Genomic DNA, 25,749 nt, shown 5'->3' with positions numbered 1-25,749 from the left:
CTCTTTTAAGGCTCAACCTTCACAATTTGCTTAGTTCAACTTTGAAGGGCAGCCAAAAAAACCTTAAGAGTATTTTGGAGGGTGATATTTACTGGCATAAGCCTTTGCTCATGCTGTTGCGCAGCTGGTAAGAAAACAATGCTTTTCATAGTATGGACTATCTTTATGATACTCAACCAAAGAATAAATTCCAATGAATTAAAGTAAGTCTAAATGTATCACCAAATTCAGCAAAAAACAGATGACTACCAATATCGAGATATTTGGGTCCAGGATTAGAGAGAAGACTTTGCAAGGCTCTTTGCAAGCAACCGATCAAAGCCTGGAGCCAACTTTAGTCACATGATGTCACATAGCTGTTCTCATCTGAAGCTTGCTAACCATTCCCCTTGTGCAAACTCATCTAGGGAAATGGGACTACTCACCAACGGGATCGCACTTCCATCTGCCCCGACCCTGGCCGAAGCACGTGCAGTTCAGCATGTGCCCCTCTTCATGACGCTTGTGGAACGTGTCATTCACATTGTAAGTGATGTCATCAACAATGCACTGATCTGTTTAGGAAACAGATGGGTGGGTGAGAAACTTTCTAAAGTTCCACTGATAAAAGAAACAGTTATGCTTCTCAAATGATACAGCTACTTCCGCTTAATTATCAACAACTTCCACTAAAATAACTTTCCTACAAGCATGGAATAAGCTTTTTTTCAGTTTGGTCAGTAATAAAATTTTTGCCAAAAAATTTTTTTTTCACCCAAAATCTTATAACTGTAGCAGAGGTTACAATATGCTCAAGTAAAGAATGTGGTAAAATACACCTTCCTGTGAAAAGCCAATATTTGAACAAATATATGTCTTACTTTCTGAAAATTTCTTGCTTAGTTGATAATTTCTTTTAAATATCTGCTTGTTAGGATAAATAAGAAGACTAAACATATTTAACACCCAGCATGATGTGGTGGTCTGGTCTCTGGAATAAGGGAAGGGGAGGAGATATTTAGATTTGGTAAATAAAATGTCAATTGTATTCACCACGCTGAAATAAATTAGGCCAACTCTGTTGTTCACTCTCTGAGAGATCCTGAGAAAATTACTTTTCCCTTTTTGGGTCTCAGCTTCTTGATGTATAGAGTGAGGTCTGTATGTGTTATTAAGGTCTCTTTCAGCTCTGCAACACCACATGTAATTATCACCCCTGGATGGTGTTACCCACCGGACGCCACAAAAGGAGAACAAATTCAGGCCAGTATCGACACACTAGCCACATACACCATTAGTAGCTCAGAGTTCTCCCTGCATATTGCTTTTCAAATCAAAGAATGGAAAACTAAAACAGCTTAAATAAGTCAATGCCTCCTCATATTACATCGCTGGATGCAAAGGAGAAAGACTAACCTGAACAAGAGAAGTCAGTCCCCTATGTATTTGTCTCCTCAAACTTGGATCTGCAAGGATCTGATTTTAGAATAGCAAGGTATTCGTGTCTTTGCAGAAATTATCCTGTCTTTTCTAGACATGAATCCAGTGGCATAGCCTAAAGCTGAACGGATCAAATGTTCTGTTTTTACCTTTGAAATCATCTTTTTGGCTCAGCCTAAGTACTTACATCCTTGGAGTGTTTCAGAACGTTAGCACTGCTGTGCCAGCCTGTCTTAGCAGGCTGCCTGAAAGGCTTATCTTACCAAGCACAGTAGACTAATGAATGAAGTGGCATTGCATATTTCTTCCCCTGCTTTTGGCAAAGTACAAGTTTTCATAAAAAAGTCTCCCTCTCTGTACCCTTTGCCACCTCAAATGCTTTCATTAATGAGCCAGCGTACCTCGAAGCTGCGAGTAGGCAATGCACGTCCATTCCCCACGACCATTCCCAACACACGTGCACCTCATCATGTGACCCATGTCATGCTGCTTATCCCACTGATCTCCGATGCGGTACATGACCCCTTCGTTGGTTGTGCAGATTTCCTCGTGGGCTGTTTGGAAATGGACGAGAAATGCACTTGATAAAGGATCACAAGGTCTAAACAGGAATGTGTGCAACAGGATGGGTTCAGTTTGGTCATCCTAAGAATTCTCACTTGGGAAGAAGCCTTGTGTACGTCAAAGAAATTTAAGTGCTGTTAGGTGAAGGGGGAGAATGTTTGAGCCCTGGAGGCAGAAACCATGAAGTATGTCATAGAGAATAGTTACAGGAAGGGGTAGGGAATGTTGAACTAAGGCAATACCTACACGTTCACACAAAGGGTTCATGCCGTGCTAGAAGCCTAGACTTCACTACTGCTTCATAACGTTTCCCAGTTCCAGTTTATTCTGGATCAAATAAAAACGATGTGTTTGGATATAGAATTTTAAGCAAAAGTGGGTTTTTTCTTCTAAACTCAACATTTTCTTCTGTTGAAATGAGAGAAGTCAAAGTGTAAGCAGTTTCCTTGTCTCACAGTCACACCTGACAGTGTCAACTGCACAGGTTCTTGGTTCTAGAACTGGAAAATCAAAGGGAATCTACAGGATTCTTGAAATTTGAAAACAAGTAAAGTGTATTGGTTTCCATTTGTTCCCCCTTTATACAAACTGGAGACCTTTAAAAAAAAAAAAAGAGCGAGATTCCCTACCTGTTAGAAAACATTGAGTTTTAGTCGCTTTGGTACTTATTAATAAGTGATAGAGCTTATGCCCATCAAGCCACAATCATGAGACAATATTGTAGCTCTGTGACTAAAGCAGTCATATATATATATATAAAATGTTGTAAGTGACTCAGTTGTGTACTCTTTACAAACACAAACCTGTGCAAATTCATATTTCCAGACTTACGAGTAAGTAATTATACTTAGACATTAAGTCATGTCAATGAGGTTTAAAAATTATAAAAATAATTATCTAAGTATTCTTCCCAATCCTTATGTATATGATACAACATCTCACACACACACACACACACACACACACACACACACACACACACACTTTACATGAAGTTTCTGTTGTCTCAAAATGTCTTAATGAATGAAATAGAAGTAAGCTGGACACGAGTCTTTGGTCTCTACTCCCTAAATGGTTGTCAAAAACAGCGACCCTCAGAGGCTTCATCCTTACCAGCCATGGGGCAGAATCCAAACTTCTGGTCAGCGTCATAGTTCTGTGTGGTTCCACACCACTTCATGTTGTCTCTTCTGCCCTCAGAAGTGCAATCAGTGTAATTGTGGTTGTTGTACAGGAAGGGGAAGTGGCACAAGGCACCATTGGAATTTCCTCCTCGAGTCTGAACCAAAACTGCCAGGAACAATACACAAAAATGAAGGAAGAGATTACCACTGAGCTTTCAAATAGACACAGAATTACTGGTCTGAGAGAGCCAGGTTTCTGCAGCTAATTCACAGAGTCTATCTCAGAATAAACTACGTCTGATAACATAGTTCTAAGCTTCTTTGTGTATTTACCTTCACTTTCAAAACATTTAAATCCCATTCTCACCATCATTTCCCCAGCACCCCTTGCAAAAGATTAAATGATAACTTTGAATAAAACTTTGTTTTAATCAGAAAAAAAGCTAAGGCACGAAAACATTCATCCTGTGTGTTCCTCAGCCCTGTGGGATCACCTGCTGATTCCAAAATACAAGTGTCTTTAATCACATCATAATCCCAATGTGTTAAATCAATGAACTGGAAGATTATTCCCTTGGTCATTTCCAACAGCACTGGGGACGATGGAAGAATCCTTAGCGATTATGAGCTCTGTATCTCTTGAGTCCAAACTGAACAAAAGCGATGCTTCTTGGGCAGCCTCAAAATAAATGGCAAGAATGCTGGCAAATAGAAACAGGGCACGAAAGGTAAGTTTTTCTCACTGCTGTGGTTCCCCCTTGGGACACTCACCAGTATGGTCTGTGCAGAAAGAATATCTCTGGTCCTGTTCATAATTCGAAGTGGTGCTGCACCAAAGATGTCCATCCTGTCGCCCTTCTGTGGTACAGGAGTAGAACGTCCTGCCATTGTAGGTGAATGGTAAGACACACGGCTCCCCATTCGAGTTTCCACCGTAAGTCTGGGTTACAGCTACAATCATAATCAAAAGAGGGTCAGTAAACAGAGCTGCTTTATCTCTCTCCAGGAGCTGCTTATTTATGGCTTCAGTGAGCTGCTGAGCTTGTGCGCTCAAAGGAAGAAGCTGTGAGTATAGATGATCATCTTGTTAATTTCAGTCAAAACGCATTACTCAGGAATCCACGTCTACTGTGGATAGAACAACACCTGAGTTATTCTGCTGATGTCCTTCATTACCACTTCTGCTGCCATGCCTCAGTTTCTCTATTTATAAAGCTATACTTATATAAGCCAATAAAGATGCTGCTTAAGAATGTTGGGATAATATGTATGACTATATCTTTGCCATAAAAATTAATATATGAGGCTATTCTGGGGGGAGAATTATGTACCAATTGTTATTGCCATAGTTACTACCACGTTTGTAGCCCAGAATACATACATTAGGTTATTGGAAGATGTTTACACCACAAAGCTGGTGAAATTTGACATTTAGAATATTAAATATGGATAATTATTCAGAAAGTAGCTCTCTTGTGACACTTTAGACACAATAAAGACAATACAATCTTTACCCACGATACTCATGACCAGAAAGAAAATACATAAATTAAAAAGATTGGAAGAAAATATTTCAAATGCCAACCTGATTATTATCACAGGGTGGAAAGATTACAAGCTTCTCTTGTTTGTTTTACTGTTTCACGTTGAATGAATGTATTGTCCTTCAAACACTAAATAATAAAGTCATCCGTCCCATTCTTTGAAAAAATAATGCATACCTGTCTCTTGGCAGCTGACTCCATTGCCCAGGCATGTGCAAAGCATTTGCTTATTTCCTTGTGTCTTCAGCCACTGCATCCCCACGGAGTAGACTACACCACTGTCTGTGACACAGTGGCCATAGGGGGCTGGCTGGGGGTGAGGCTGCGGTTGGTAAACGGCTGCATGAAGATCAGTGAAGGGGCCAGATCCTAATGGCATGAGAAGGGAAGGTCACAAAACTGGGCAAGAGGAGACAATTCTCTACTTTCTGCAGTCAGGATCTTCAGGATCTCACAGAGATCACTCTGAAATCCATGTCATTACTGGTCTGGGACTGGAAAGAAACGTCCCTTATTTGGCAGAAGCTTTTGCGTTTAGCCTAGGAAATAATCCACAAGTGTCTACCAAATGGTCTCCATCCTCCAGCTCAGCTGGGGCTACTGGAATTATATTTCTTTTTGTTTGTTTTTTGTTTTTTGCTTTTTTCTGCCCAGTCTGTTGCCCAGGCTGGAGTGCGGTGGCACCATCTCAGCTCACTGCAACCTCCACACCCTGGGTTCAAGCAATTCCCCTGCCCCAGCCTCCCAAGTAGCTGGAATTATAGGCACATGCCACCATGCCCAGCTGATATTTTTGTATTTTTAGGAGAGGCAGGGTTTCGCCATGTTGGCCAGGCTGGTCTGAAACACCTGACCTCAGGTAATCTGTCCACCTTGGCCTCCCAAAGTGCTGGGATTACAGGCATAAGCCACAACGCCTGGCCGGGATTATATTTCCAAATCACAGACATCATGTCGGCACTCCATACAGCAGCTACCTTCAACACATCCTCATTCTTCTGTGTCACTGAGCTCATTAGAGGGTGCCTTAGGCAGCTGTCCTGGATTCTCTGGGGGTCACCTCTACCTTCCACACTTTATTTCTCCTCAGGATTATTTGTGATTCTGTTGTGTTTTTTCTAAAACCAATGGATCCTCTTAAGACAGCTTTCCTTTCATAATAACACAACAGGATGTGTCAATCTTTTCTTTCAATTTTTAGATATCCGTTCTCTTGAGGGCCAGGGCCCACAGCAGAACAGAATCAGGGCTGATACTAGACCGAAGGTACACTGGATTCAGTGCCTCCCTAAGTGTCACTGAACACTAGAAACCAAAGATGTTTCACAGACAAAGGATCCCAAGGTCAAATGTACTGGGGAGACATGGTGCCCATCCCCTACACTCCACCATGGAGCATCATGATGTAGAGGAACACAGAGATTCTGCAGAGCAGGCTCCATTTTGTTTAACCCATTGCTTCTCAAACCTTTTTCAACAATGGGATCTTTTCGGTATGGGCAATATTCATAAAAATAGCTAACATTTATAACGTGTTTATTCCCACTTGATTCCCACCTACTCTTCTAATCTATTTTGGTAGATTGACATTTATAATTTTTTTAGTCAATAGCAGTTTGATTGACGATAATCAAATACCTCAAATATATTATCAAGTCTAATCTTGTTCGCCTTCACAAGTGCTCAAAGCAAGACAGACATTCATCAAAAGAAGAAAAATTAGAACAATTAATATTTTTAACTAAAGGATGGCTGAGACGCTATGTAACAATGTTGGCACATCATATAGTAAAAAGTTGATCAAAACATATTAAAAATAATAAGAGAGGCATGCCTATCCTTGTTGGCCATATTTCTCTCTTCAGATTTTTATGAAACATTTATGATGCAAAAATCTTTTCATCATACCAGAAATGATTAAAACTTGTTTTTTATAAAGAATGCTTACATAGCATGTCTTTCATGCCCATCTCTAGGTCCTGTCTGGATTTCTGAAATTTTGAATGCCAATACATGAAGAAAAGGGTTGTGTGTTACTTTATAGAATGTAACAAAGTTTGCTGGAGCATGGAAACCACATTTAAAGAATGGTTTCCACTAAAGCAAGAGCTCAATGTCAGGACAGGGAAGTATATTTCAATCTTTATTTTAAAAAAATAAAGCAAATGCACTTTTTTTGTCCTTTCCTAGCAAGCAGTCATATAATTAATTATAACCCTCATTTCCCTTTCAATGAACTTTGGATATTCAAAATATGTGTGTGTGTGTCTGTGTGTGTGCGTGTGTGTCTGTGTGATCTATTTATGGTAGCTTTTATGACGCTAGCATTCTTTAAACCTCAGCTTTATCTTTTGGAGCTACATCTGGCTTTTTTTCCCCCTAAGATTTATCTGCATGCCATTTTCACTTTTTTTCTCAAAAATTAAAAACCTGACATTAAAAAAGTTTTAACAACCCATAATGTGTAAATGATCTTAGGTTATTAGCTGAAATGCTGCAAATTATTTCAAATGGCATGTCAAAGGAAAGACGGGTTTGCAGAAATATTTCTTGACCAGCCTCCCCATCTCCCGCCCCTGCTGGCCCTGCGCCTCTCACCTCTCGATGTGGTCTGCAAAGAGGTGTGCCTCTCACACTTCCACTCTCCTCGGCCGTTGCCTGTACAGATGCACTGGAGCAGGATTCCTCGACTATCCTTCTTGCTCCAGGTGTCTCCAATTCTATAGGATGCCCTCGTGTCCTGATCGTTGCATCTATCTGTGTCACAAAGGGAGCATACAAATACAGACATCAGGTCGAGAGTGGCAAGTCGTCCATTCAGACTTAAAAAAGGAATGCTAGCCATGCATGGTAATATAAAAATAGCTACTTTTAGCAATATGCTCATATTCAGCTCTGGTGCTGCAAAGTATTACACTTCTGAAAGATGAAATTACATTTGTTACAGTGGAAAGGGAGCTGAATGGTTTAGTCTAGTTTCAATCTGTCAAACTACGTTTTCATCCTTTTATTTATTTATTTATTGCTTTCACACTGTTGCTTTGACTAGCTTCATTCTCTGGAATGAAGGAATGATGGAATAGATGGAATGATGGAATAGATGGCATTCTATTCCATCTTTTTCCTTCTCAGGTTCTCCTAGGGTTTCTCTTAGTCATCACTACGGGCTGCCTTTCAATAGAGAACTTGCTTTAGAAAGCTAAAAACAGGCTGGGCATGGTGGCTCATGCCTGTAATCCTAGGTGGAACACCTGAGGTCAGGAGTTCGAGACCAGCCTGACCAATATGGTGAAACCCCATCTCTATTAAAAATACAGAAAAAAAAAATGCTGTGTGTGGTGGTGGGCACCTGTAATCCCAGCTACTCGGGAAGCAGAGGCAGGAGAATCACCTAAACCCAGAAGGTGGAGGTTGCAATGAGCCAAGATCACACCCTTACTGCACTCCAGCCTGGGTGCCTGGCGTGGTGGCTCACGCCTATAATCCCAGCACTTTGGGAGGCCGAGGCAGGTGGATCATGAGGTCAAGAGATCGAGACCATCCCAGTCAACATGGTGAAACCCTGTCTCTACTAAAAATACAAAAATTAGCTGGGCATGGTGGCGCACGCCTGTAGTCCCAGCTACTCAAGCGGTTGAGGCAGAAGAATTGCCTGAACCCAGGAGGCGGAGGTTGCGGTGAGCCGAGATCGTGCCATTGCACTCCAGCCTGGGTAACAAGAGCGAAACTCTGTCTCAAAAAAAAAAAAAAAAAGCTAAAGATAATGGGAAGGCAAGTAGGTCACAAAGGGTCTTCACCCATTGCTACAAACAAGCTATAAAAAGATGGCAACATCTCTTTCTTCATTTGTTGCATAAAAAATTCAGTGGATTCACAATTTCTTTGACTAAAATGTTCTTTTCTCTCCCGCCTACCCAAACACCTACAATATTTAAAAATCACTAGCAAAATAGCCTCAAATTAGTCAGTGTCAGCCCTCCAGTGGAAGAGTGAGATCAATGTAAAATGGTAATTTGTGGCTAAATAGCCATTGGTCTGTGTCCATTTATCTGGCAAATAGATTATTTAAGTTATAATCCAAATTTGCTCTGTGCTACGATGTGAGTATAGAGGATCTGATTTCTTTGCGGTCAGATATTGTTGCAACTACTGGGTTACAGATAAAAACAATTAACAGTTGACATAGGTTCAAACAAATATACACCCACATCCATCTACCATAAGAATAGAAGTTTGCGTGAAGGTATAATTACTGATTAGAGCTTTTCCCCAAATCTCCCCTAAAATATTATCATCCCCTGAACCTCCATAGTATTACTTTCAGTATTTCTATTAAAACTTTTAATATTGTGTTTTGCGATGATAAATATGTATAAAACTTACTCATCTCCCTGACCCCCTAAGCGCTCTTTGAAGACAAGGCTAATGTTCAATTCATAGCTACACCCCTCTAATACCTTGAACAAAGTTAAGTGCTTATAAAATTTTCTAGAATAAATGACTTTTCTTTGAGAAACTTTTCCCAACTTGCTATTCAAAAAGTTCTAAATAATAGATAAGGTTTGAATCAGACATCTAATTTCTCTTAAGCTAAAATATTGCCACAAAGATCTTGGAAATCTGATCACAATAACATTTTAAGTGCAAAATATCTAATAAACCAGCAAGTTTCGGTCAGAAACATTACCACTTTTCATGAGAGACCTATTTTTTTGTTAGCAAAGAATCTGAATTTGGAGATGACTATGTTAAGATAGTTAAATGTTTTAAGGTAAATAAATAAAATAGGTTCAAATTATTTGGTTTTGTTTTTAAACTTATTTATAACACAAGTAGTTCATGGCTGTTTTACTTCAATGAACTCTATAGTTGCTATTAGTTTAAAATTTCAAAAAAGGAGCCTTGAAACTCGAAGGCAATAATTAAGACCTCAAGATAATCTTAGAAGGAGCATTAAAGGTGCCAGAGGCCAGCTTCTTTACATCACGAATAAAATGTGTTAGGTCAGAGACATTATTCTTAACTCCAGAGTAGATAAATCATTTTAACCTATGGGATCAATACTTTTAAATTTTATCAATTTAGCCTATGAATGTGCTTTATTTACATTTCAAACATAGAAGGAAGACTAAAGCTTTTGTTCAACTCTATGTCAGTGGCAATGCGGTGAGATTGAACCTTACTGAAACACTTTTTTTCTATGTATGCAGTCTTCTCTGAAGATACAGAATCAGTTGGTTATGAAAGTTTTCTTGACATCCAGAAGTTATCAGAGTGTGTTGGTATACTGGATGTGTTCTAAGTAACACAGTATTACCCTTCTCTCTAGGAATCCAGAAAACAATACCTGGCTTAATCTCTAACATAAATACGTAAAACATACTTCTAGACGTGCAAGTGATGCGTCCGCTGCCTTCTCCCAGGCAAGTACAATCCACCATCATCCAGCCTTGGTAGGGCTTCTCCCAGGTTTCTCCGACCACATAGGAAGTCCCAGCAGCATGATCAAAACATTTCTCAGCTGTAGGGAAATTTGGAAGAAAAACAGGAAAAAAAGTTATTTTGAATTGTGCAAGGTCCCTGTAATTTAAAGTGTAGCGTGTAAGCAAAAATTCAGCCACATTTTTTTTAAGTGGCACTCTGTTCAGAAAGAATGACACACCCAGCATCTAAGCACACAGTATGTAGCCAAGGCAAAAGAAAGCTCAAGCTGAGTTGGCAGGCAGAAATTCCATCCTCCTAATAAGTACATGGACTACATATTTTCAGCGAGCCCCAAACTTCCCACCAGCATTTCCAGTAGCAAGGATCTATGTATGTATCTAGTCTGTGGAAGACTACATATGCAAAATTGCAATGCTAATTATAAATGACCAATTATAAAGTTTGAGTGGCCTACATAAAATAACCAAAAAAGCTATTTAAAAAGTGTTGGAAAGCAAAAACAACACAAGACAAAAGCCTCTAAATCAGAAGATAAGTAAACAGATTAAAATTTATAACCAGAAACTTTTGGGCCTATAGTTACAGAGTTCAACTTAGGATTGAGACCAAAAAGAAGCTCAACAATTTTTATTTTGAAAAAAAATTACCAGAGTGTGACAAGCACACACGATTTCATGTTTCAGCCCAGGACATTCCATGTAGAAATGTGTTTAAAGTGTCATTTTTTTCTTTTAAATAAATTATATCTCGATCAAGGAAGAATCTAAGATCAGCTATTAGATAAATGAATAACTTCATTCTAAATCTTTCAAGTCTAATTTGCACTTTTGAAGCAAAGTTAAGACTTCTACGTGTGGTCAGTGCTTTTTGATCTGATTCCTGTAAGAAGACTATGGATTGTATAATTATTATTTCAAATAAAATTCCCATTTCTTTATTGGTTCTCACTGGAATTCAGGTCTATGATCTATATAGATATGATTCTGGTCCAACCCCACATTAGAACTAAGCATCCCCAGCTCTTGCTCAGCACTAAGACTCACAAACCTATAGGCTTGCAGGTCCATTCTCCTTTTCCATTGCCAAGACACACACACTCTAACATGTAACCACCAGTCTCATGTGGTCTCCTCCAGGTGTCGCCAATCTTGTAAGACTGACCCCCTTCATGGCAGCGGTCTGTTGAAGATACAAAGCAAATGTTAGGAGATATATATGTACATATATATATATATAATTTTTTTTTTTTTTTGGTCTCATGTTCCACTCACAGTAGGTCCTTGGGTTGGCCAAAGTAGAAACACAGACAACAGTTTTCCCATCAGAGAGAGGGGGAACATTAACAGATCTGGCCACTTGGAGTCAATTCAATTAAGTGTCTGGCTTAGAACACAATGGAAAACCACAGAGAAATCTGGATGGCAAGGAAGAGGTCATAAATCCTGGTTTCCCAGAGAGATCACAGGAAATTGGGTCCTAAGCAGAAAAGAAAGGCTGGGAGGCTTGGTCTTCACTCATACACAGCAGGCTAAGACTAAGACTAATTCAGTGAAAAGGCCACATCAGGCATAGCATTCCAGCTTTTGGGAGCATGGAGAGCCTGTATTTCACCTTAGGATAGAAATGTCATTTTGGTGGAAAGCAGACATATACATATAAGGAGTGGAAATTCTGGTAGTTTTCTAAGTTGTTAAGCCCAATGGCACAGTCAAAGGCTGAACTAGATTGTAAACACTATGGACCCTTGCCTCTTGGGATCTGCCCACAAACTTGGATAAACCCTAAATGAAGTATGGGGAGAGTAGATTGGGCCTATTCACACAGGACTTGCTCTTTTGAATAGAAGCCTTTAAGGTGACTTATATTTAAAGAATGGATTTAAAAACTTAAATATCATGTTAACAGAATACATTCGTAACCCAGTGAATCATACTGGAAAGAGTGCCTTAGCTAAACTTGATGAGAATCAGCCTGGTTTCCAAAGTTCCTTAGCAAACACTATTGGGTTAATAATGTTGTATTATCCCTAGGAATAGGGACATCTGCTTCCTGGGTATAAGCTACTGGTCACCAAGAAACCAGACTGTTTCTGTGAGGTGCAAGAGTTCTCTGCATTGCAAACAAGAAGAGCAGACAACACATGGCTGGTGAATACCTTCCCAGTCGCTGCAGAAAAGCTTCACAATTTGTCTGGCTGGAAGATGTCCAGGTGGTTTAAATGGGCAACTCGCCTAAGCATGTCTTACTGAAATGAAACCCAAGAGGTCTCTTGATTCTACTATGTACACAAACACACGCACTCACAAATGCACACACATCAAACACAGATTCCATCTGTGCTCATATCCATCTTTAAGAAACACAGGAACCAGTCAGGTGACCACTTCAGAGTACCTGGTCACCAGGGATAAATCTCAGAGTTAGGAATAGCCAGTCATGGATAACAGAAAATGACAGTGACGGTAACAGAAATTCATATTTATGATATTTTGGGGTCACTGTAAAGAATGTCTTCCTTACTTGCAATAGTGCAGCTTATTCTCCCTCGCCCAGCTCCGATGCATGTACAGTCCCAGATCATGGAGTCTTTAGGACGCTCATAAGTGTCACCCACTCGGTAAGTGTTCCCAGTGTACTTGTCAAAGCAAGTCTCTTCGGCTGGGGGAGAAGGAAAGTCCATGTGAGCCTCGCTTAGGTACAAGGTTTTCTAGTTCACTAATCCCCTCCAATGGAAAACTCGCTTTTCTATTCTACAAATAGCATAGTACAACCACAAGTATAAAATGAAGTAAAATAAACCGATTTTTTACTCTAGGCTCTAATAAGGCCATGTTTTTTTTTTTTTTTAACCTTGAAAAATTCTCAAATTTTCTGTGAATTATTATATTACAAAGAAATCTCAGGCCCTTAGGAAAAGGTCACATCAAATACTAACTTATGACAGCTAGATTTGTGAACGGTTTCAGATTCCAATCGCTGACTCAGGAAGTCAAACAAAGGTTCACATAGAAAGCAAACAATTGGCTGGGCGTGGTGGCTCATGCCTGTAATCCCAGAACTTTGGGAGGCCCAGGTGGGTGGATCATCTGAGGTCAGGAGTTTGAGACCAGCCTGACCAACATGGTGAAACCCTGTCTCTACTAAAAATACAAAAATTAGCCAGGTGTGGTGATGTGTGCCTGTAATCCCAGCTACTCGGGAGGGTGAGACAGAAGAATTGCTTTAAGCCGGGAGGCAGAGGTTGCAGTGAGCTGAGATCATGCCACTGCACTCTCGCCTGGGCGACACAGCGAGACTCTGTCTCAAAAAAAAAAAAAAAAAATTGAAAATTCTCACCTCCCACCAGGTACTGATATTTGTTAATCCTACCATTTCCATTTTCCCTTCATCAGTGCTTCTCTGACAGAGTTGCTATAATTTACAAGAAAGATATCAATGGTCGCACAGGAATGAGAACTTTGAAGTGGCTAGTGGTTTTGTGTTAACTGCAGCTGACAAATCATTTTACAATACAGCGTCCAAAGTGTTTTCTGGCTCATAAACTTATAGTTAAAGATTTGAGACTGCTTTCTAATAAATTAAAATTTTATTAGCTTTTTTTTGTGGGAGGACACACAAAATCTTTCACTTTCTCATCAAAAACTTTGGGAGAGTAAAGCAAAAAGAAGACTCTAGGAACTAATCTGGGAAAGATTTGTTTCTTTGTTTCAAAGGTAAAACCACATGAAAAGCAAAGATAAGCAGTTTTTAAATATTTATTAAGAGGAAATGAGAGGTAATTCTATTAGAAAAAAGGTGTATGTAGTTTTACTTACTAATGCAAAGTTTAACAATGATCACTTCATCTATTAAAAGACACTAACTATGGAGCTTGTGGTCACTTACCTTCAGGTTTGCTCTCGCAGTTAAAACCTCTGCTTCCTCCATAACAAGTACAAACCAAGGCATTGCCCAGGTAGGTCCGCTCCCACTGTTGGTTTATCTGATAGTGTTTCCCATTGTCATAACAACCAGCTGCAAATAATTGAAGGAAAAAGTTATTACGTTTCCATTCCTCCTTTTCCCCAAATTATGGAATTTTCTTTATGTGAATATTTAGGTATATATTTTTTTCCTTTTAACGTTGCTAAAGGTTATATACAATGATGTCATTTCCATCTGGCCAGTGGTCTACATAAAAAAAAAAATGTGATTTCAATTGTCTGCCTTCAATTGGAAGGCAGACAATTGAAATCACATTTTAAAAACATTCAAGGAACTTCAATATTCTTTTGGAGTAATAGTCAAAAAGGACAACTTTAATCAGGTCTCTCAAAGCAAAGGGAGGGTGTGTCTTTGAAAAACTGAAAGAATTCCAACCTCTGTTCTCAGTGAAGTACCCTGAGTGGCCCTAAAGAGCTCAGAACTAATTACATCTCTTCCAAGTTAGTTAGAAACAAGACAGCTATTTCAATATCCCCTTTTCACTCTCATTGTGAAAATATTTGACCCATTATTTAACAGCAAATAAAATAACTAGTAGTAAGGACCACACTCATCCCATCCGGAAAATTTGTCGGCACGCATTATTTTTCTCTTTAAAGGCAAGTTTTGGTTAATTCCTAGAAAGACAATCTGAACGTGCAGAATTTATCAGAACACGGGAAGATCGCAGAGTCCCCATCCTCCAATGCAGAATCTTATCATCCCAGGCCCTCAGAACCAGCCTGCTGAAAACTACATCCTTTTGTGTGCACAGCTGGCTTCTCTCAGCAAAGCGCGTACACCCACGCGCACACGCGCGCGCACAAAACTTCAGCCCCAACTTTGGTCGGCTTCAGAGTCCCAGCCCTGCGGCAGCCTGTTTCAGCCCACGGTCGGTACTCACGCTTGCTTTGACTGACAGCCACCGGGGACGGGGGCTGAACGATCTGCTGAGCCTGCCTCTGGCTCCTCGAGGCTCCCGTGGAGGGCACCGCTGTCCCCAGACACAGGGCGGCCAGCAGCAGCCGCAGCCCGGGCCCCGGACCCCTGAGCATGTTGAGATGGTGGGGGAGAGACGCCCTCACCCGGAGGCAAGCGGCCACCAAGTCTGGGTCCCTCCGCAACCTGCGGGAAAAATCCCTTCCAATGCCTCCCGAGGGGTGGACGCCTCCAAGAAGGTGGGGGCCAGATGGTGGGGAAGGGGACGGGTGGAGGGACCGAGGGGATGGAGAGGACCAGAGAAGTTGTGGCTGCAGGTCCCCTCTCCCCGCTCGCGCCTGGGGTTCCCTCTCCTCCCCCGGTGCAGCACAGCCGGCGCGGGCGGCCGAGCCCCGGGAGCCCGGGCTTATATTGGACGGTCCCCTCCCGCCCCGCCGGAGGCCCGGGGCGCGGGGAGGAGAGACCCGCCGGGCTCCCCCGCCCCGCCCGCCGCAGCCGCCGACCGCGCGCCGATTGGCCCGGGCTCCGGGTGACGTCACGGGTGCCTGTGGGTTCGCAGCGAACAAAAGAGATGCTGATGGCCCGCCAAGACTGGGGCAAGACAACTTTTTTTTCGGTTTCCTTTGCGGTCGTCAAACTTTTTAGGGGATGGGGGAAGGGATGGGAAGCGGCTGGGAGGAAAGGGAGTGGCTGGACTTGGGTGAAGAGAAGGGGTTGCAGGGCGCTCCCCCTCCCCTTTTCTTTTTTATTGGGGGTGGTGGTGGTGTTTGAGGACATTGCGTCACCTCTGGCGGGGGGGAAGAAATCTCTGCTTACAGGAGTGTATTTTGTGGGGAAGAAAGCCCATAAAATAGCCACCACCTTGCAGCTGTAAGAATCCAGACTTTGCAGGCCCGGGGCGGGGCCGCCTGTCTCCCCACCCTGCTCCCTTTCTTGGGGCTAAAGGGCACTGGCTGGGGACTCCCATATTTTGTCTTCACAGCTCCGTGTTCGGACTTCGCCCCTTCCCAGCGCTGTGCCCGTCTGGCTCTGAGAAAGCACCCGCGGGCGGACCGGGAGCGAAGGGAAGCTTGGACCTTTAATAAGCTTCTGCTGAGCACCGGGAGTTCCGCGGAGCGCTTGGCAAGTCCCGGGAAGTTTAGAGAATAAAGTTTTCTTTTGCTAGGACAAAGTAGCAGTTTGCTTTTTTACATATGCAGGAAAGCCTTCCTTCCTCTCCTGGGGATGGGACGCCCGTTTTCACTGAAAGTAAAATCACTGTGAACATCCTGAAAACTGGAAAGTTGGACGGCTGTGGGGAGAGAAAGGTCTTCGTGTTGTTGCCCACGTTCTCCCTGCCAGTTACACACAAAGCACAGATTTTTTGTTCGAATCATTAAAAGCCGGGTGGGGCGGGGACATCCCATGTCTTGCCCTTCTTTGGCCCCTTTCTTGCATTTATTTGCCATTTTCTTTTTGCTGACACGTTCCATTACAGAATGCCCCCTTCCTCCCCCGCCGCCAGATTTTTTATATTTCAATTGTTACTTACTCCAAGAGTGTGGAAAGTTCTCCTTTAAGATTCCCCTGTCTTTAACTCTAAACTCAGAGTGGAAAGGGAACCTGAGAAGTCTCCCATTTGGCAACTCATCCAATCAGTCCTATTTTTCAGACAAACACAAGCACAATTGCTTTTAAAGATTTTCAGGAGGAGGCCACCACTTCCACAGTAAATTCTGAGACCCAAACTGAATGCTTTGCCTTCTCCTGGTGTTACGAGTGCCGAGATTCCATTTACTTTGAGAACACCTAAAGCTACCAATAAAATATATTTATTTCTGCAAGGTACCTGTTTTCTCCAAAAGTTTAACCGTCAGTAATTACCATCGGAGTAATTAGTACACTGTGTTCTATAAAGTGCCTAACACATTAAAGACACAAAACTAGCATTTGTTTTTATTCATGCAAAGATTTAAAACCAACCAACCAAACAAAAAACCTAGCAAATATCAGTTTCCTACAAATAGTGTAAAAACACCTCTTGGGGAATCTTTGTGACCCACACTCCAACTTGAAAGAGTGCCATGGATTTCCCCAAATTTAGAATCCTGTCTGGGTTAGAGGATGTTTTTGTTTGTTTGTTTTTTGGTTTTTTTGGAATTTCTCATCATCGCTTGACAAAACAGTTTTCTCTTTCAAATATAAAAGAGCTCCTTGTAAAATGCTTGGTAAATTTCTGGGAAGCTGAGTGTTTCCTCCAGAGTGAAGGATACCTGGAAATCCGGATGTAAGCAAGATAAACGTAGCTAAAGCTTTCTTAAAATCCATTGATTCTGGGGGAAGGAAATAAGTGGTTAGAAAAGTATTTTGTCAACCAAAACCATAATAGTTTGATATATTTACTGTACTCAAAACACACTAGAATAATATACATAGGAGAGCTTGAAGGGGAAAGCCCACCTTACATTTTGGAAGAAACTTTTTATGTTTCAATACCATAGATATCTAATTTGTTTAAAGAAATGGGATATCTCTGTCTCATAAGGAAAAAAAAATCATCTGGTTTTTGTAGGAATGCTTGGGAGTTTTCTTTTTACTTGAAAGTTTTTTTTTTTTTTTTGCCTTTTTTTTTTTAAACTTTAGAGACAGAGACTTTTCTTAGTTAAGATAACAGAGCTTACTACAGTATTCTTTAATTATCAAAATCCCTTGTAACTCTAGATCTGTTATCTCTAACTGCAGAGATAATTAAACCTTAAAGACCACTCTGACTCTAACTCAATTAACATGTCTGGTGTCCAGGATTGTTGGACTTCCTTAAGATTTCTATTTTATCAAGGTGGGTTCTTCCTCAGTAAGTGGTATTTTTTGATTTGTAGGAAATACCCTTGGATTTCGTTATTTCTTTTTTAACTCTTTAGAGAGAGAAATGTGACAAAAAAAAAAAAAAAAGGCAAATCAATAGAGACAGAAAATAGATTCACGGGTACCCAAGTTCATGGGCTGGGAACAGGAATTAACTATAAAAGGGCACAGGGAATCTTACTGGGGTGATGGAAATCTGTGTTCTAACACTAAATTGCAGGGGTGACTGTACAAATTGGTAAAAGTTTCAAAATTCTAGGGATTATGCACTTAAAAAAATGAGTGCATTTTATGGTATGTAAATTACGCTTCAATAAAGTTATTTTTGTCCCCAAAAGTTGATTTTAAAAATTAGTATTTGTCCTTTTTTACTTTTAACCATCTCCTGATTTTGGTTTCAAGGACTTGCTCTCAAGTGGCAGCAACATACACAAGGCATCCTCATTTCTTCATTTTCCTATTAGGAAGTTTGCCTTGAACATAGTGGATTTTTTCTTCTACACCAGTAACTCCTTTTGAAACCTACTATTTGTGTGAAGCATATATGTGGTAGAGACAGAACAAATCTTCATTTAGGACTGTGTCTTGTTTCTTCTTGAAATTGCCATAGTGATAGAATTTTCCAAGAGCCTCAGACAACTTAACATTTTTTTATAACAAAAAGAAGCACATATATCTGTGAGAAGTAGGAGACTGCGGAGGGGAGAGGGAACAATAGTTTTGGGAAATTTTGTTATTCCAGAAGGTTATGGAGGAGCATGAGCAATTATTGAAATCTAAATTAAATTGATTTCCTTTGTTTTGAACATTAGAGATGGAGACATTTGATTAAACACAAAAAATAATTGATTAGATCCAGTTATTTAGAAGGACTGAAGTAAAAACAGGCCAGGTGTGGCAATTCATGCCTGTAATCCCAGCACTATGGGAGGCTAATGTGGGAGGATCACTTAAATCCAGGAGTTCAAGTCCAGCCTGGGCAACATAGTGAGGCAGTCTCTACAATAAATAATAATAAAATAACCAGATATGACGACAGGCGCCTCTTGTCCCAGCTACTCAGGAGTGTGACTTAAGTACTGGAGGATGGCTTGAGCCCAGAAGATCGAGAGATCAAAGCTGCAGTAAGCCATGATCACACCACTGCACTCCAACCTAGCCTAGGTGACAGAGCAAGATCCTGTCTCAAAAATTTAGCATTTAACATTGAAATGTTAAATGCTAAAGGTTACATTTAAATATGTTACATTTAGATGTTACATTTAATCGATGAGTTGTTTTTCCCCAAACCCTTTGGCTTTTATCCTGTTCTTAATCTCTTTCAGTTCAGCTAGACAAGAGGCGGGGCTGACTCTGGAGAGCCTGAACTTTCTTTCAATTTTAAGCTGGTGGTATCTTTATAAATTTCATCATCTTCTATAGATAGATAAGAAGGAGAAAAATTAGGGTTATTTTTTTTTTCCTCATTTTGATTTTTTTTTTTTTTTTTTTTTTTTTTTTTTGGCATAAAATGCTTCCCTTTTTCCTTGAAAATGGCCAAGTTTACAAAAATATTACTCATTAAGCACAGGTGTGAGAAGGAAAAATAAACTTCCTTGCAGGCAGCTCTCATGAGTGAAATGCCTGAAAAGTTTGTCAAGAATTGATAGGGTGCCTGCAGCCAGGGAGAAAATACTTGATAAGGGCTTTCAATTATGCCATGAAGGCTAGCCAGTTTTTGCTTAATAAGCATTTTGTTTACATTTTAGGTGACTTTATTTTTTAATCAGCACTTTTTCAAAGCCTTAATCGATGCCTTTTGCTTCTGAACAGGAATATTCTTTTCTCATTAGAGTGATGTCACTCCCAGCAGGCTTTGCAGAGGTGTTTAACTCATCCAATAAAATGGGAACTTACTACTATGTAGGTGGGAGACGTCACCAAAACTGTCTTGGAGAACATTTCACCTTTCCAAGCAAGGTAACAGCTTCTTGGAAAAATTTTACTTTTGTGTGTTATTTTATGTTGCTGTCATTAAGGAGTTTTGTTGTTGTTGCTGAAAGGCTGAATTTAAAAAAATTAGAAGGTTTCTCATATTTAAATTATTTTCTATCCTTTTTACATTAACGTACTTTAAACATCTCATATGCAGCTAATCACAAAAGTTGAGTTAGATGCTTAAAAATAACCACAAACATTTTCAGTAAATAACAATTTATGCCATCAATAGACTACTGTGATATAAGCAGTCAACCTGTCTAGTTGGTTAAAATAAAGATATATTCCATCAAATTATAAAAATTCCAATATACATGTAATTATCCCCAAATTTATACTGAACCATTTTCTAGATAAATTTGATATATTCTTTCATTAAGTATGACCATTGTGCTAAGATAAAATGGACATTTAAAATCATCACTATTTTATACATTAAAAACTAAGGCGCTGCTTACATGCATGCACATTTAAGTTGTCAGCCACAAAGTCACAAAGATTTCAGCACCTAAATAGAAATAATTGAATAGCTAGATTTTATTAAATGCTTACTCTAAACCAGATCCAGTACTACATGCTTCAATGCATATTTTCATCTAACCGTCAAAAAACTTCTAGGGTAAGCACGATCATGCTCTCATTCTTACAGATAAGGGTATAAAGCTTAGAAAAACCATGTGCAAAGTTGCTACTCATTAAGCACAGATGTGACAAGGAAAAATAAAGTGCCCCGGAGGCAGCTCTCATGAGTATAACGTCTGAGAAGTTTGTTGACAATTGACAAAGAATGGAGTTTTCTGAATCACCAGCCTTGTAGAAATTGTGGTGTCCTGTTGTATGTCAATACCAGATGATTAGTCAAGCGATTGCATAATAGTCTCTCTCAAAAACAAAGGTATGGGCAAGACAATTGGCTAAACAATGTTGTGGGTGACTGTTTCACAGGAGATTAGTTTATCAAAAGATGTTACACAGGACTCTGCTAACTGAGATGCTACCAGTTTCCATCTGCTGCAGCCAAGGACGCCATTCTTTTGGGAACCAATTTCCTTCAAACAGCCAGGCTGTGTTTTAGCATTTTGAATCAGATGTGGAAGATTGTTACCACTGACTCTCCACTAGGCTGGAATTTTGCTGGGGGCAGAGCCTCTGTCTGGTTTCCTCTGTATGCCCAGCACTAGGTACCAGGCACCCCTGCATAAGTGCTTGGCAAATGTCAAATGAATGAATGAAAGGAAAGAAGGGTGGATGACAAACACTCTGAGATTCACATTCAGTGACTATCCAGCCAGGCACAGTGCTAAGTTCTCTGCATATGCTATTTTATTTTATCTTCAAAGCAACTGCCAGAAGTAGATATTAATAGTGCCATTTTACCCTCTCAAGTTCAGAGCTTAAAGATGGTCCCAGAGCTTATGCTGTAAGCCAGGGTCAGAGCCGAAATTTAAATCAAGGTCCTCCTGGCACAAAATTCTTGCTCTTAACCGAGATGTACATGGCTTTCCCCAAAGCGACTTTGCCCTATATGTTATAAGAAAGTTGGAAACATTCTTTGGAGGTGAATTTTTTATCTTCTAGATTGTTCTGCCTTGCTTCTGTTTCCTGAGTTTGACCCTGTGGGCTGCAAGGCTGGTTCTTCTGCTTGCCGGAGGACAGAGGACGAGAGGTGAGAGTTGTTCCTCCCCACTGCCTCCTTGCTTCTTGCATCAGTGCCAGAGTTCTGATGGCAGCTGCCTTTCCCTAGGACCTGCGTTCTCAATGGGGCAACATTGCCCCAAGAGGGTGAAAGTGGATTCTTGGGGTAGAAGGGGAGTGGTTAAAAGTATTTCAATTCTACCTGATAAAAATCTGATTCCTTAGTTGTGAATTTATCTTTGTGTGTGTGTGTGTGTGTGTGTGTGTGTGTGTGTGTGTGTGAGAGAGAGAGAGAGAGAGAGAGAGAGAGTCTTGCTCTGTTGCCTCGACTAGAGTGCAAGGGCATGATCTTGGCTCACTGCAACCTCTGCCTCCCAGGTTCAAGTGATTCTCCTGCCTCTGCCTACCAAGTAGCTCCCTACAGATGTGAGCCACCACACTGGACTAATTTTTGCATTTTTAGTAGAGATGGGGTTTCACCATATTGACCAGAGTGGTCTTAAACTCCTGATCAAGTGATCCTCCTGCCTTGGCCTCTCAAAGTGTTGGGATTACGGGCATATGCCACCGTGCCCAGCCATGAATTTATCACATTAGGTAGAATTTAAATTAAATTTCATTTCTTTCCTGGAGGGTTGGATAGGGTAGGGCATTAATACATAAAAAGAAAAAGTAAGAAATATTGCTCCAGAGCAACAGTCCTCCCCAGGCTGTGGTCCTCTGAGGCTCCTGCTTTCCCATAATGGCAGCCCTTGGAGTGACAAACTGCCTGCCTTGCTAGTCCCTGGGAACCTCAGTATCCCTTCTTTATCACCTGGTCATGCCCACACTGGGGTAACAATGTCTTCACCAAAATCTTCCAGGGGAAATCATTTGAATTCCATTGTCTGCTAAAACCCTGATGAGCAAGATTCTAACAGTCCGATGATGACATGAGCAGTCTACCCCATTTTTTTGTTTTGTTTTGTTTTGTTTTTGAGATGAAGTCTCACTCTGTCACCAGGCTGGAGTGCAGAGGCTCCATCTCTGCTCACTGCAACCTCCTCCTCCCAGGTTCAAGCAATTCTCCTGCCTCAGCCTCCCGAGTAGCTGGGACTAACAAGCAAGTGCTACCACGTTCAGATAATTTTTGTATTTTTAGTAGAGACGGATTTTTACCATGTTGGCCAGGATGGTCTCCATCTCTTGACCTCATGATCTGCCCACCTCGGCCTTCCAGAATGCTGGGATTCCAGGCGTGAGCCACCGTGCCCGGCCCACCCCAAAGTCTTAAATTATAGCAGAATAGACTTAGGACACATGAATTCTTTTCCAAACTTAGCAACTAATATTAATCATGCTGTGATTTCTTTGCATTTCCCATGCCTTGAAAGGTCTTATTTTTTTCTCCCTACTGAATGCGTGCCCTTTTAACACCATATCTTTCCCAGAGTAAAATGCTCAGATGATAGGAGCAAATGACGTAGTGATCACACAATGATGGAGAAAAGAAACCAGAATTTTATACTTAAATTTTTGATATTTTAGTCTTTGTAGCCCAGATTATTGTGCAGTGGCAACATCTTAGCTCACTGCAAACTCCACCTCTCAGCCTCAGGCAATTCTCTTGTCTCAGTCTCCTGAGTAGCTGGGATTATAGTAGGTGTATACCACCATGCCCGGCAAAGTTTTGGTGTTTTTTGTAGAGAAGGGGTTTTGCCATATTGCACAGGCTGGTCTTGAACTCCTGGGCTTGAGTGATCCTCCCGCCTTGGCCTCCCAAAGTGTTGGGATTACAGGTGTGAGCCACCACCTGTGGCCATGTCTTGACTTCTTAGCTGTCTTGGAAATGATTTGATTTTGTCCAAGTAATTTGGTTCATGCAAAGAAGTTGAGATCAGGGGCACATCAGAAGGAGATTCATCTTTTAAAGTGATTTTTAGAACTACAAATGCAATAAATGTAAAAGCTAAAGATTTTTACATATTTTTCACACATGTAAAAATGTAAGTTTTACCTTTAAATTCATTTTAGATATTGAAATAATCTAGCTGAGAGCTTGTAAAGTCAATGAAAGCTGACTCAGATCTGCTCTACTTCAGCATGTGGTAAATTCCTAGGTGTTGCCAATGTTCGTGTAGACAAATTCCTTCTCTAGAAACAAAACCTTGGACAGACCTAGTATCACTTATGCCTTACAAAGACTTTCTGTCAAAACCAAACAAAAATCTGTCATATCTTTAATCATAGAATACAATGTGATATTAGGGAACACAACTGTTTCTGAAACGCATTGAAACATACAGTATTCTACAGCTTTTTCAACTTATATTACTTATTATTATTTTTGAGACTGAGTCTTACTCTATAAACTAGGCTTGAGTGCCGTGGCATGAACTTAGCTCACTGCAACCTCTGCCTCCTGGGCTCAAGCAATTCTCCTTTTGCCTCAGTCTCCCCAGTAGCTGGGATTACAGGTGCCCACCACCATGCCCAGTTAATTTTTGTATTTTTAGTAGAGATGGGGTTTCACCATGTTGGCCAGGTTGGTCTCGAACTTCTGACCTCAAGTGACCTGCCTGCCTCGGCCTCCCAAAGTGCTGGGATTACAGGCATGAGCCACTGCACCCAGCCTCAACTTACATTATTTATCTTTCAAAAACTAGAGAATCCATTAATTTTGAGTTGTTTGAATTTAAAAGTGATTATATGCTTTTGTTAGTTATATATGAGCAGTATTTCATCACAACTCATCTTAAAGATATTTGATAATTTATCCTCTATTTGTACAGCAAAATTGTCACATTTTTGTCAGTTGGTAATAATTTTTTTTTTTTTTTTTTTTTGTAGAGTTGGAGTTTTGCTATGTTTGGCCAGGCCGGTCTTGAACTCCTGGCTTCAAGTGATCCACCCAGCTTAGCCTCCCACCACATCTGGCAGATAATAAATTCTCAAAAGATTCCTGATACTTTACCAATTTACACATTAAGTTAATCTTCCCATTTTCTTTGTTGAATTAAGTTTTAAAACAAAAATAATATAAATATTTGTAGACCCAAATTTTAAACACATTTCAGTTTTGAGAACAACATAAAGTAAATATAGTATGGAATTACAATTAGAACACCAAGTTTACAATGATATTTTTAAAACTTCTCCACTGGACATGATGGCTCACGCCTGCAATCCCAGCACTTTGGGAGGCCGAGGCGGGTGGATCATGAGGTCAAGAGATCGAGACCATCCTGGTCAACACGGTGAAACCCTGTCTCTACTAAAAATACAAAAATTAGCTGGGCATGGTGGCGCACGCCTGTAGTCCCAGCTACTCAGGAGGCTGAGGCAGGAGAATTGCTTAAACCCAGGAGGCGGAGGTTGTGGTGAGCCGAGATCGAGCCATTGCACTCCAGCCTGGGTAACAAGAGCGAAATTCTGTCTCTCAAAAAAAAAAAAAAAAAAACTTCTCTGGGGGACTGAGTTTTTCAACTTAAAAGACACAATGTAGTAAATTAAAAGGTATTTTCTTTCACTAATAAAAATGTTTGTTTCTTAATTGTCTGTTGTTCTCTTTCAAATTTGAGTTTGAATGGCAGGCCAATTAATATTGCTTAAAGTTACAACTTAGACAAACAATTCAAATATCTTAGCAAATTGTGGTTCTGGTTGTTCTATCATAGTAGGTAATTTAGAGGGCGATGACTCAAGATTTAAAATATTAAATAACATGGCCATACAATTTTCTCTAAAATGTTCCTGTCAGATTTTAAAAACAGCTTTATTGAGATATAATTGCCATATAAGCCCCACATACCTGTTTACAATCTGATAAGTATTGACATATTTATATACGTAAGAACTGATCACCTCAATGAAGATAGTGAACCCAGCCATCACCCCCAAAAGTTTCCCTGTTCCCCTTGTTGATTCTCCTTTCTGCCCAGCCTAGCCCCAGGCAACCACTAATCTATGTTCTGTTTGTACGGATTCGTCTGCTGTTTCTAGAATTTAATAGAACGGAATCATACTGTATATTTTCATTTGTATCTGGTTCTTTCACTCAGTACAATTATTTTGAGATGCATCGATTCTGCTGCTTGTATCAATAGTTCATTCTTTTTATTACTGAGTATTATTCAATTGAATGGAGTTACTGCAATGCTGGCTACCTGCAGGTGGACTTTTCAGTGCTAATCCCTAATAAAACTGCAATAAATATTTATGTTCAGCTCTTTGTATGAACTAATTTTTTTCTGTTAGGTAAACAGGAATGGAATAGCTGAATTATATGATAGGTATATTTTGTATCATTTTGCATT

The 25,749-nt window shown here is 40.4% G+C and overlaps 1 protein-coding gene across 1 annotated transcript in view; it reads right to left on the bottom strand.

Moving 5' to 3' along the window:
• The window catches only part of FN1 (fibronectin 1), a 76,129-nt gene extending 60,652 nt beyond the window's left edge, over positions 1-15,477 (bottom strand). Inside the window, 11 exon segments of the mRNA XM_032278306.1 lie at positions 426-554; positions 1,821-1,973; positions 3,097-3,273; positions 3,879-4,058; positions 4,829-5,020; positions 7,250-7,408; positions 10,035-10,172; positions 11,144-11,275; positions 12,617-12,754; positions 13,982-14,110; positions 14,964-15,477. Of these exon segments, the coding sequence (XP_032134197.1) occupies positions 426-554; positions 1,821-1,973; positions 3,097-3,273; positions 3,879-4,058; positions 4,829-5,020; positions 7,250-7,408; positions 10,035-10,172; positions 11,144-11,275; positions 12,617-12,754; positions 13,982-14,110; positions 14,964-15,114 (1,678 nt within the window). The 5' untranslated portion in view covers positions 15,115-15,477.
• Between the last annotated feature and the right edge of the window lie 10,272 nt (positions 15,478-25,749).

This window comes from Sapajus apella, unplaced genomic scaffold (assembly GCF_009761245.1).
Source record: "Sapajus apella isolate SASKATOON/1434 unplaced genomic scaffold, GSC_monkey_1.0 scaffold10, whole genome shotgun sequence".
NCBI classification, from domain to species: Eukaryota; Metazoa; Chordata; class Mammalia; order Primates; family Cebidae; genus Sapajus; species Sapajus apella.
This window is presented reverse-complemented; position numbering and strand designations above follow the sequence as displayed.